At 37.2% G+C, this 13883-nt stretch overlaps 1 protein-coding gene across 5 annotated transcripts in view; it reads left to right on the top strand.

Annotated features, from left to right (window-relative positions):
* Positions 1–13241, top strand: part of LOC115651895 (gamma-aminobutyric acid receptor subunit alpha-2) — a 328838-nt gene extending 315597 nt beyond the window's left edge. For all 5 annotated transcript variants that reach the window (XM_030563162.1, XM_030563166.1, XM_030563164.1 and 2 more), the window contains 2 exons: positions 994–1196; positions 5379–13241. In XM_030563162.1, the coding sequence (XP_030419022.1) occupies positions 994–1196; positions 5379–5687 (512 nt within the window). In that variant the 3' untranslated portion in view covers positions 5688–13241. The remainder of the gene's footprint in view (positions 1–993; positions 1197–5378) is intronic.
* Positions 13242–13883: the final 642 nt, after the last annotated feature.

The following is a 13883-nucleotide window of genomic DNA, read 5'->3' as shown; positions in this document are numbered from 1 at the left end:
TGGTTGGTTAGGGTTGATTTAGTAGGGTAATTGTTGGTGTATTTGTGTCAATGGGTGGACTAAAAGATAATTTATATTGGTATATAGCTTTTTTATGTATATCCCGTTTTTTGTATTGTTTTGAGTATGGCTTTATCATCCACTATTGGGGTTTCATGAAGCACAGAGTATTTTTGTTTTCCCTGTTTTTTTTAATGTTTAAATACAAATAGTAGATCTGAAAGTTTCAATTAATTTGTTGTACTATAACATTGTCCGTTTTACTTCAATGAGAAATTGACCAGTTTACCTCACTTAATAATTGAATGTGGCAGTGAGACAGCCACTAACAAAGATACCTGCTGTCTCCTATTGTTCCCCATGGGAGTGAAACCACAGGCTGTCCTTAGTCAGAATGGCTGCCATACATGTATAGTCTTTGAAAGTGGACACAAAAGACTGCTCCTTGGAAAGATAGCCATTAATTCTTTTACATTGCTTGCAATGCAGTTGAAGCCAGGCTGACCGACCATCTCTTGGGTTCTATGGTTAGGAAATGGCAGGAAACTGGGAGGAGGCAGGGATTATTGGCATTACAAGTGCTCATCAACATGTCCTTTTTGCTATATTGCTGCAAAGTGATTTGACACACTTCATTAAGCAAACTAGTTTAGTTTATTTAGTTGCCACAGTGTAGAGTTCTCCCCCTAAAAGTCTGATTGTTTTTTCCCATTTTTTGATTAATCTGCATGTATTTTCAAGACTGTATCTTCAGCCATTTTTCACCAAAATTTTATTGGGGGGGGAAGTGAATCAAAACTAGAAGGTTACAAAGGAAAAGGTGCTGCCACCTTCGATATGGTGCATCTAGTATGCCACCATACTGTTTGAACATTATGTAAGCATTTTTATAACTCTTAGAAATGTACTGTAAGATGCTCCTGTTCTGAATCTTACTCAATTTCAAAATTCAATTAAAATTGCTGACATTTTCTTTTTTTCCACCCTCTACAGGAGTAACAACTGTGTTGACAATGACAACATTGAGCATCAGTGCACGAAATTCCCTCCCCAAAGTAGCATATGCAACAGCCATGGATTGGTTTATTGCTGTTTGTTATGCATTTGTATTCTCTGCATTGATAGAATTTGCCACTGTAAATTACTTCACAAAACGAGGATGGGCATGGGATGGAAAAAGCGTAGTCAATGATAAGGTAAATGATAATGAAACACATTTATATTTCCAGTCAATTCTAAGAAAATAGTTTAACAGATATTTTGATAGTTGGTTATTACTGAAAAATACTTGAATTTTCAAACTAATAGAAAAATTATGACTTGTGAGATGAAAGTCGGTGTGGATAGAAAGTTATTGTAAAGTGTGTGCTCAAATTGCCAAACTCTAGCAGAAATTAAACTGCATACAGGAACTTTCTCTAGCAGGCTGTCCTTGGAGGAATGATGATTATGTCAGGGCTCTCTCCACATTAATCAATAGCCTATTTGAGTCTTGTTAAATGTCAAAAAAAATAAAATCAGAGGTTACTCCACATTATGCTCCTGAGTCCTTCATGTGGAAATGAATAAAATCAGAGTAATATTTCTGTAAAAAATCTTTATTCAGACAATGAAAATAAGCTTCCTACACTTGCATCCATTACATTTCAAAACATTGGAGATACTGTCACATTCACCAAACTTCGTTATTTACTTATTTGTTTTATAATTAGCCATTTCCCTCATGTTCTCTTTTTGCATTACTGTGAAGAATGAGGGAGTTATATGTAGGGTTTTATTTATAAATAACATTTGTCGCTCAGGTTATGTCTGATATTAACCTGCCCAAATGCCAGGAGTTAAATCAAAGAGGGTGTTAAGGGGGAAGCAAACAGGAACCAAAATAGTGGCTCCTTAAGGGATTAAAGGGGTAAACTATTAATTAGGGAATGGCCCTGCTTAGCTCCCACCAGGCTGCATAGTTTACTCATCTTGAGGCTGAAGGCCTAGGATCAAGTGGGGTCCCAAATTCTTAAAGATGCTGCCCATGGGAATGAGAGGGGGCTGCCGAGGGAGTGACAGGGAGAGCTAACAGTCGGACAAGGAGACACCAAAGCAAAGTATGCATGCTGCAGGCAGGAGAATCTGCTTCTCCTACCTGGAGATGGGAGTTAGCTGGGTTAAGGGCAATTTAAATAAGTGTTCAAGGAAAGATTAAAGTGTAGGTAAGGGACAATATACGGGTAGGACTCTGTTCTTTAACCCTTTGCTCTGTGTGCTTTGGGTTAATGAATAATGCTTTGTTTTGAAGATGTTGTTTCTGGGTCACTTCAAACTTATATTGTTGTTGACACCTGAAGGGAAAAGGTTTATGGGTGCCAATCTCAACTTGGGCTGTTTAGCTAACAGGTTGAGATATGGGTGCAGGGGGAGGAGGGGCCTGCAGCCTAGAGACCTAGTTTCAGAGTGGCTGGACAGTGTGATTCCACTCAGAACAAGGGGCAGGAGGCCAGCTCTGTCACTTGAGGTGTGCACTCAAGAGAGACTGTCCCTAATCATGACACGTGCAAAAACGGCAAATTCTAGATGGACCAGAGTGCTGTGAGCAGCAGTGCAAGTAGGGTGGTATGGCTGGTCTGCAATACCAGCAAGATATTTATAGCTGATATGGCATACCGGAAAGAAGAGGAGCAGAATGTGGGGCTGCTGGGCAGCCCCATGCCGGCAGCTCCTCCGGTGCAGCGGTACTGCCTCATTCCTTCCATGCCTGGTCTCCTTCCTCTGTCCAGCAGCCAGCCCCGAGGACAGTGTGTGGGGCAACTTTTAACTGAATGTAATAGTGTTTTAATCACCTGACTACATTGGCATTATTGCAAGATTTGGTGTCAAGTCCTATAAATCATTTTTGTAAATAACACAGAACAAATGCTATTAATGTCTCTTGACTTAATACATTATGTAATTACTCTCTCTACCGTACCTTCATTCAGTAAATGAGAGAGAATCTCTGCTAAGGAAAACTTCAAACTGTGGTTGCTCCTGACCCAAACCTGGGTACAATATTATGTATTTCCCTAATAGGAGTGAAGCAAAGATTAGCAGTTAATGTTTGCACAGTGCTTTGAATATGTAAAGTGGTGCATACAAGTGCAAAATATTGTATCAGTAATAAGGAAGAACTAGAAAAAGTGACAGCGCATCCTTTCTTAACTCTTGTTGCTCCTAGTGAAGAATGAGGCACCCACAACTTCAGGCATCACTTCCTAGATTCTAGGAATAGATCCTGAATCACTTACCAACAGATTACCTGTATGTCAAACAAATGCAGCTTTTCTGACTGGCACATTGACTTCATTATAAATGATGTAGGAAGACCTTATGAACTCTCCAATCATCCTTCAATTGCTTCTTTAGTGTAACAGTGTTCTTGCGTGATCTCAGAAGTGGCAGCTGCTTAACAGCTAAATATCAGTGGGGTAGCCGTGTTAGTCTGGATCTGTAAAAGCAGCAAAGAGTCCTGTGGCACCTTATAGACTAACAGATATTTTGGAGCATGAGCTTTTGTGGATGAATACATGCATCCGATGAAGTGGGTATTCACCCATGAAAGCTCATGCTCCAAAACGTCTGTTAGTCTATAAAGTGCCACAGGACTCTGAACAACTAAAGTATGCCTTCCCTGGGCAAAATGAGCAAAATTCAAGTGACCCAGCATCAACACAGTGTCTGCTCAGGTTGTCATTCTTGATCTTAAATGCCTTTCCCTTGTAAACAGGGTAGTTGACCTGGTCCTTATTTTATTTCTTAAACTCTCAAACGTATTGATGTGGAATCTAGCTCTGTTCCTATGTAAGTGACTACTGTAGGACAGAACACTTTGCAGGATGAGGGCCTGTTTTCCAGGGGAAAAAATGACCCAAGACATGGCTTAGACTTGTATGTGAATATATGCCAAAATGTAGAGTTTGTGTAACTTAAGCTTTACAACATTTAATATTAACAGAAATATTTTTACAGGGGATTGAATTGCTTAAAAAAATGCCAATAAAGGCAATTTTTTGTTTTTGATTTGAACATTTTACTACAGCATTTGCAACTCAAACATTGCAGCATTGTGTTAGCACCCAAGAAAAAAATGTAAATTGAAAAAACATGGAAATTATTTTTCAAAATCACGTGCCAAGCAGAGTGAAATATAAAAAGTAAGCAAATAGGAGAGATGGTGATTAGATTTTAAAAATGTGTTCTTTTGTATAACCTAGGAGCTGATCCTGCGTAGTGCAGGAAAGAGAGTGGAAAGGTTTTTTTGGACCACAGTTGTTGACAAGCCATAGCTTTGTTAGTTCATATCTTGTTCAGGCATCCATAATATGGTACGTAGACAGCCAGCCTACCCTGCCAGACTACAGGTTTTTACTCTTGTGTATTAAGGGGATGAAGGGTCAGGGTTCAGAGGTGACCGTGGCAGGCCTCCTTACCCTTACCTTCAATCCTGACATCAGATCTGGGGCAGGGGTAAGTAGATACATACCTCAGGTAGTGATGATAATGGGAAGTAGGGCTGTTACTCATTCACAGATGTCTCTTCCCCAGATTTTAGCCATTGCAGGATTTTAAAATAACCTTAGCCACCTGAGCAAGCAATATAAATATAATTAAAAATATATGCGAATAACCAGAGTATCTTAAATAATTGAATTACAGTATGAGTTTGTATTTTTATTGGTGTGGAATTGTGGGGTGTACGAGTAATGCAAACATTAGATTTGGGGGGCAGGGGAGAGATATCCCACTTGCTAATGTTTATATTAATGTACTGACAGGTAACTGTAGTCATTTGGCTATGCAATCAGTCTTTAATTATCCCCTCCAGCAGTTGTTGTAATAGTCCTTTCACTTCATTATGGTAGGATCTGGGCATTAGTTCAATGAGAGTGTGGATTGTATCATTCTCACCTACCTTTTTTTTCTGGTGGTGGCCCTTTTGCTGATTCATTTCCTGCTTCCTGTTTACCGTCAGCTCTATCAGAACACTGGGCCTCAAGCCAAGACTAGAGACTGAAGCTGGCTCCTACTCAATCAATCTAGGTAGTAGCCAGTCCTTCAAAGATATCCACCATCATGGAGCCTTTCTCCCCTGGAGACTCCTGTTGACTTCAGTGGGACTCTGTGTGAGCATAAAGGCCTATTCTTCCAGATTTCTTTACTAGATTGAGACACTATTCTATAGCTTCCATCTGGGAGACTGAGGGCATCATCTACATGTGCTTTGTCAATCACCGACATTTATTTTTCCATCTTCACTTTTTTAAAAAAACATTTGAAATGCTGTTTTATTGAATCTGATTTGGCAAGTGTCCCATGCAGTAAATATTTAACTTCATGCTGTCTTCCAATAGAAAAAAGAAAAAGCATCTGTCATTAAGAAAAACAATGCCTATGCAGTGGCTGTTGCCAATTATGCTCCAAACATTACCAAGGACTCAGTGCTACCAACAATCTCCAAGAGTGCTACCACCACAGAACCCAACAAGGCAAAGCCAGAAGCCAAGCCGCAAGAAGCAAAGAAAACATTCAACAGTGTTAGCAAAATTGACAGAATGTCTAGAATAGTGTTTCCAGTCTTATTTGGTACTTTTAACTTAGTGTACTGGGCTACATATTTAAACAGGGAACCTGTCTTACTTGGGTTTGCTCCCTCAACCTAAAAGCTAAATTACACTGGGGATGTATAAAATCATTATATCAGATAGGTTGTTTTGCTATGTACAGTACGACTAATAACTGCTAATCTGTGAACCAATATGTACAGAGTGTATATAGATAACTTATCCGTGTATCTCCAAAGGAGGCACACAATGTTTATTTATGGATCTGTAAACAGATAACACCCATGGCTAATATAGCCAGCTCTTTAGAACTTCTACCCAGGGGATTTCCTTAAAACTGGGATTCAAATACACAGAATTATATCTTCTCCATACAATTAGAGGAAAATATAGTCCCGCGTAACTATTTAGGAACAGTATTTTTTTAATTTAAAGTTAAAATATTTTTCTATAAAATAACTAATTCTACTTTAATGGGAAAAGCGGTCATTAAAAATTATTTTTAAAAAAACTTATTTCATACAATGGAAGTGCCCATGTACATATTATAGAATGATGAGCTCAAACTATTCTGTTGTTCACAACCATTTTGGAAAGTAGTTATGTTTAAAACTTAGTAAAGACTATTGGAATGCCAAGGCCATTAGTTCCTTACTTCTAGACCTCCTTTGAACGTGTTAATGAAGTATTCCAACTCATTTAAGTGAGCAGTGGCGGTTAATCAAATTTCTAGCATCAATCAACTTCCACTAGAAAAACTGTTTTTTTCTCCTCCGTGCTTGTTTCTCTGAGGTTGCTGAACCAAGTTCTCTTATTCAGCAAGGTCAGAAAAGGTTTTTTTAAAAATAGATTGTTAGGCTTATAAATATTGGTAATTGACACTCAGAAATTTTTCAGGGTCAAGTATATCACAAATATAAAATGCTCTTTTTCCTGCCTAGTATGTACAGGAAAATCTGCCTTAGAAAGGCTTCCACACATCTGCCCACAGAAGCCACGGTTTTCAAAGGAAACAGCAGTTTGTGATTGCGGTCCAGGAAGTTGTCCTCATGGATAAGATTTATTGCTGCTTTTGTAAATTGCAACTTTACATTTCAATGACATAACTTAACAACTTTGTATACTAGAAAGGGTTTTGCTAAGATGTGAATGTTATTTTTAATAAACTTCAGTGCATCATCTGTAATTGTCAGTTATTTCATATGCAAAATATAACAAAATTGGAGCTGCCATCTGCAATTTTATATGAATATTTAATGTTAGTAAAATTAATTTTCATCTGAACCTTTGCAAATATTCCTTATGCCCTGAAAGCCTGGTAAATTAAGGCATAACTAATAATTGTGCACTGTATTTAGATTTTAATGTACTTGGCCAATCAAAAATATTTTGATTCACATATACATTAGCAGTTATTAGTTGACCTTTTAAAATAGATGCACCTTTATGATGGTGTGTTTACAGTAGAAACATATGTCATCGTATAGTGTCACTTATTGCAGTTTTGTACAGTACTTGAGTATAGTGCATAAAATAAGTATGTTCAAAGTTTGACAAACTTGTACAAATATTTCTAAAATGAATACATGAATTATCTTAAGACATGGAAACTAGCAAAAACAAAGAAGAAGAATCGAACATTGCTTTTTTTGCTGTTTAATTTTCTTGTCTTTTCTTTGTTTTTAATGTGATTCTTATTTTGTGCTTTGCATGACAGTATAGATGCCAAGGTCACAAATGCATTTTAGTAGTAGACTTTACAATGAAGACAGACTTGACTTTAGTCAAACAAGATATTCCATACGATATCAGTAAAATAGAAGGGAGAACCACTGGTGAAATGTGAATTCCCTTCGTCCCCTCTAATAAATCCATCTTAATTCATCAACGGTAGTTGAAAAACAAGCACTTTACTCAAAATATTAAAATAAAAGTACCCTTATTTTCATATATATATATATTTATATATAAATGTAGATCTTCCATGTAATACAGAAATGTGTGCAATAGGATGATAAAGTGTGTAAGGTCTGAAGGCAAGCAATAAAAAGTTTTTTTTCATGGTATAATTATACATTTTAAAAATATTTATTTGTAAACTATAAAAGATCCCTTTAATGTCATAGTGTCCAGGTATAACATATATACATATGTAGAATATTTGTAAATATTGATCTTGTAGAAAAATCCTTTCATGTTTCTCTCTCTTTCTGGCAAAGGGCTCTTACTATGTGGTATAGTGGAGGCCCAAGCTTATCTGCTATCAGACTCTGAGTAGGTTGATTACTGGTTTTGTGTACCTTTTGGGCACCATCCTGCAACCTGATGGGAGCTCTCAACTCCCACTCTCTTCAACAGGAGTTGAGGACTCTCAGCACCTCACAGGTTTGGGCTTATTCTACCCCAGTTACATCCCAGATAGCTCAACAAAGTTAGGTTTGCTGTCTCAAAGAGTGGGAAGTCAGAACTCTGCCCTCTAGATACATGAGCAGTGCTTAATTTGTGCCAGGGCTGAGCCCCAGCCCAGCACATCTGGGCTTGCTGCATCAGTCATGAACGTAAAAAAAATGACTTGAGCCATGGAACCTAATTGCTAGATTTCTGGCACTTCTTTCATTACAAATTAAGCACTGTATATGAGTGTGTCCAGAGGTGCATTTAATTATGTGGTGGGAGAGAGCTGTGTATCCTTGTTTGTTTGTATTTTTAAAGGAATGCACACAGAGGTATCCGACTTACAGAATTCAAGCAAGTCCTGTCATTGCTTCAGAAAATTAATGTGCTTAATTTATAACTGCACTGGGCCTGCTGTAAATTGTGCACCCTCAATTTTACAGAGGGCCTGCTTCTGTTCCCTCCTAAATCAATAGGAGTGTGGGGAGCAGGGTCAGAAATAATGTGTTAGGAGCAACTATTTAATTCACTGAACAGTCCCTATGGACTTGTGCAACACTTAGAGTAAATCACGTAACCACCAGACTTTTAGCACATACTTTAGACATAGAAAAAATAAAACCATATTTGTGCACATAGATTGCATTTAAATGCTTTCAGAGAGCTACATGCAACTCCTGGTGAAGTCGGTGGGATTTGCAAGGGCATATCTAAAAGCAGAGTTTCAGCTCAAAGTCTTGTGCAGTTGGTCTAGATTTAACGTTGGCTTATTTTGTTTATTGCATTTTAAGCAATTTGTCAGTTGTCCTTATGATTCCAATGTTAAATCATTTATGATGATGAAAATGACTAAAAATAAAATTGATGAGCTCTTAAGAGTGACAGCTGTATAGCTGAATGCGAAGATTGAAGTGAACACAAGACCTTAACATGAATTTTAAAATGCCAGCCTTAGGGTTTTTTTTAGTTACTTCAGTCTGCCGCCAAGATTTTTCAAACCTGGTACCAAAAAGTTAGGCTCCTAAAATCATACTTAGGCACTTTTATAGATGCTGAGCACTTGGCGTACATCTACAACACGCAAAAAAAACCATGGCTGGCCTGGGTCAGCTGATTCGGGCTCACAGGGCTTGGGCTGCAGGGCTGAACAATTGTTGTGTAGATGTTAGGGTTTGGCCTGGAGCCAGAGATCTGGGACCCTCCACTCTGCACAGCAATTTTTAGCCCCACAGCCAAAGCCCTGTGAGCCCAAGTTAGCTGACTCAGGCGAGCTGCGTCCGTGCTGTGGGTCTTTTATCCCAGTGTAGACGTAGCCTTGGAAGCCTGATCAATTTCAATATGATTTGTTGATGTTCAGCACTTCCAAAAATCAGCCCACTTTTATTTAAGAGATTTATTTATGGATGTAGGAACCTAACTTGTGTCCCTTTCTAGTTTATTCCCACCCCATCTACCCTCCCAGGCCATCCTCCCAAGCCTTCTATAGCATTTCTTATATGATCCAAAAAACAAATACACTAATAACTTAAAAGTTTAAAAAAATAAATAAAATGGCCTATCATTGTGGTAACTTGCACTGGGCTTAACAGGGTTCCAAGCCAGGGTTAAAGAATAGCTTCTTGATATAGGACTGCAACATTTACTCCTTGATGCAGAAGGCTAGAGAATAGTACCCAAGTATTAATAGTAATTTGGAATTAGGGGGTGAGAAAAGATAGAGGGCCCTGGGTTTATCAGCCTTGGCACCTTCTGTGGTAGTCTCCTGTCTTAGTTCATTAGTTGTAATGCACTGGCTTCCAAATAATCTTGTTGATATTTTCAGAGAGACAAAATAACTTCACCTCTAATTTATATTTAACGCGGCTGCAAACTCCTGTGCTATTGTGATGTTTTATCTATGTCCTCATGTTCTCCCAGCACTTTCGTGCAAATTTTTGGCCTTATTCAAAATGGCCACCATGTCCTATTATTTCAATTGATGTGAAGTTGCATGGGCCCAGATCTTCACATGTATTAGTCTCCTAACTTCCTTTGAAATCAATGGATGTTAAGAGTCTTAATATCTTTGAGGATCTGAGCCATGATGCTCTCTGGGAAAATGTCTGCCATGAAGGCTTTGTTGTAGTTTGGAAACTGGAAGAGAAACTATGTGCAGTTGGGGGAGGTAGGTAGAATACTGAAGGGAGTGCAAGAGAAGGAGAAGGTTGAGGGAGAATGTGAAGAGAAGGGATCTGAAGGGAAACAGAGGAAGGATATGGGCTCAGGAGACTGTGGGTACTTGAAGTGAGAATGTGAAAGGGACAGAAGGTTGGTTGAACAGTGTGGGGAGCAATTGTGAAGAAATGGGGCAGCGACGGATAAAATGGCAGCTCCACTTTTTCAGAGGAGATGGTAAATGGAGTCCCTTTCTAAACAGCCCTTGGGAAAGCTTACGTATCTTTGTGTTTGCATTTGAGGTTGGATTTTGAACCTGCAGTTATCACACACCAGTTGTGGGCAGACAGCTTTGCACTAAAGGCTAAAAGGCAGATCAGACCCCAATAGATTTTTGTAATCATGATTTTTTTGTGATCTGACTCATAATCTTGAATCCTCGGGATTGGCAATGCCACTAACCACTTCATAAATATTACGTGCTTAATTTTGTGCTCTTCCATCTCTTCACAACTCCTGAAAAGAAAACAGATATGTCAGGAACAAAGTAAATCCTGTTAGTTCCCAGTACATTTTCCTCAGGTTGTATGTAATGCCTTATTTTGAGGACCTAAGTGGAGCCTCAGAGGTGCATTGGCCCTCTACACAATCATAAATACCATTATTTGCACTTTTTTTAGACTCTGCACTCCTAACTTAAGTGTTTATGTGAACAATAATTCCATATCTGGATATGAAATTATGATCAGTCCCAATCCCACTTTGAGTTAAGACATTGGCCCATACTACCAAAGTTCAAATCAGCAGAACATAGAGCCATGAAGCAGAGCAAAAAAAGATGTTAAAGTGAGTGTTATTGGCAGAACCAGGAAGGTTATTTATTCTTCCTTCAAAAACAGTGAGTAGAAAGATGTGTGCGCAAACATAGGAACAAGTCTAAATAGAGTCCACAGTGATCAGGGCTTTATCATTTGATATCACAGAAATAAGAAACTCTAAATTTTGGTTAAAAATGAGACTTTTGAAAAACCTAGAATCATTAATCAAATTATGTTTACCTGAAAAACTATTACTAGTTAGGGTTCCAAATAAGGGAACCTATTAATTCAAAAATATCAAACATTTTTCCTCAGGAACTGTATAATGTGTCTTCCATTGGATAACTAATTTTCAACATAAATTTAAGCTTTAAAATACTTTGTTATTGTAATTTTATTAGATATGGCTGGTGACTTTTTTCTATTCATTATTGTAAATAGATCCAAATCCCTAACAACTGGAAAATATAGTTTTATTATCCTGAATTTAGATTTCTAAATTACAGCTTCATAAGGATTTCCAGGGATCCATGAGTGAGCAGACAGATTCCCCACTTCACAAATAGGGGTGCAAAAGGCAAACACTTTGAGACTTAATTTTGGGAATGGCCCATGCTAATTGCATTGATAGCTTGTTTTGCTCTGCTTCTATTGTATAAATATTTCTTTCACTTTATTTTCAATGAAACCCCCATTTATTTTTAAACTTAGGTCATGATTCTGTGCTCACAGCCACCTGGTGGATCCTTGTGCCCATGTGGTTCTCAATGCAGGGTTGCACCTGACCTGAGAAGTATTCACTTTGAGGGCCTGATCTTGCTCCCACTGAGATCAGTGGCTAAACTCCCATTGATCTTAGAGGACTTTGGTTACATTCTAAGGACCTGTCACCTGTCTGTGCACTACAGAAGTCAATAGAAGTCTTTCTATTGACTAATAGGAGTCAGATCCAGCCCTCCCTGGGAGTTCCTCGATTTATTTACCTTTTCACACTGAAAAGATGAACTTTTAAATATAGGAAGCAAGCACATTTAAAATTGGGCCTTGATCATGCCTGTTTTACTCCCAGTACTGCATTGATGGTGGTTTATGAATACTGTGAAAATACTATGGATTACAAGTGGAGAATAACACTTGTGAAAAGGAATGTACAATGTATTTGAAAATATGCAACATGGTTCAGACCCTTCTCCTAGTGCTGGTGTCTACATACACACATACAAATATTTTTATTCTGTAACTTGAGTAATTATTTAAATGAAGCTTTGAAATGTTAATTGCTTATTTTACATAACTTTGTGAATTCTTCACTCTGTCAGTGGCCTGGGGCTCATGTATATGCATTAAAGGTGCTCAAAGATTTCACTAAATGATTTGTAAACTGTTAAAGAAGGTAAGCTTCAAGGGTCATCTTTGTTTTCCATCTTATGTTTTTAGGCTTTCTGGGATGGATTCAAGTACAGAATGGAATAAGATATTGCTTTGATTCTCTGGTTTTTGTAGTTTTGTATTTAGATGTTCATTTTGGCTGAATCAATCAGTTAACAGGATACTGTAGATTAGCTTTAGAACTGAATGCAACTTAGTACATTACAGCTATATAGTAGAATTATATGTACAGTACACACAGTATAAACTATTGAATAAATAATATCCAGCTGCTAAACAAAAAACTTCCACACATAGTCACTTTACTCAGAATTGTTTGAGGGCACTTTACATTTATTTATTGAAGTGATCACACTAAATATTAATGCACGTGCATTTACAAATTCAAGTTTGATTCAGAGAGAAATCGTCGGTAGTAATTTCTCAACTAAATGGGAATCAGAACATACCTGAACACTGGATGGTAAGTTTATTTCAGGGTGTCACCTGGGCTTGAAAATGTATAGCAGCTTGAAGAATAGCTGCTTAGTATATATGGCTAAGTAACAGGAAATAATGAGGAAGTTGTTGCATTTTTTAAAAAATAGCCACAATTTTAAATATCAAGCACATGCATAATAAAGAAACTGCATGTTAACTGTAAGTATACTTAACCTTGAACAACAACATCAGATAAAAACTTCTGGGTGACAGTTCACTGATTCATTAGGTTTCATAATTATAAACAAATAAAGGGGATGATAATATTCTGTAATTTGTGACCTTGTTTTAACTGGACAGAGTTGTTAATTTTTTTAAAAGTGTAAAAGAAATAACTTGACTTATGTTTGAATGTGTCAGTTTGCTTGCTGTTAAAGAATATTTATTAACCACATGCAAAATATTGCTTAACATTATCTTTTTGTACTACTTATTAAAAGTTAATTTAAATATACTACATTTTGCTTTTTTGTTTTTAATTGAACAGCATAACTGTTTGACACTACTCATGACTTTTCAAGTGAAAGAATTTTAGCCTCTGCAAAGGTGTTTTTAAGTTAGAGATGGAGTTGACTGCAAAATAGAATATTTTGGAAGGAAAATATTCTTGGGAGTTTTCTGGTGGTATTTGCTATTTCATTAAGAAATGTTTTTTGTTTTCATTTCAAACATTAAGCTGGTTGTTGTACGCCAACACATTGACTCAAAGCCTTCATTAATGAGTGTATATTAAAATTAGTGAGACTCTAATGGGAGCAGGGGTTTCTAACATTTTAGCACTTGCAGTCTTAAAACTACCAACAAACCCATATTGCAGAATATTTTGTAGCTTCTGGTTTATTCCCAATCTAATTCACCATTTCAGAACAGACAAAACAGTGAAACATCAATGCAACAACTGGACCAATGCTTAGATTCTATAACAATCTAATACTATATTTATCATCTCTTAATTTGTTACATCATATCAGATTATATAGAAAGTCCACATTACACAATAGTTCAGCACATTATGGATGTAAAACTATAAGAAATTACATTTATATCACTTTTCTTTATA

The sequence above is a fragment of the Gopherus evgoodei genome, chromosome 5 (assembly GCF_007399415.2).
Source record: "Gopherus evgoodei ecotype Sinaloan lineage chromosome 5, rGopEvg1_v1.p, whole genome shotgun sequence".
Lineage (NCBI taxonomy): Eukaryota > Metazoa > Chordata > Testudines > Testudinidae > Gopherus > Gopherus evgoodei.
This window is presented reverse-complemented; position numbering and strand designations above follow the sequence as displayed.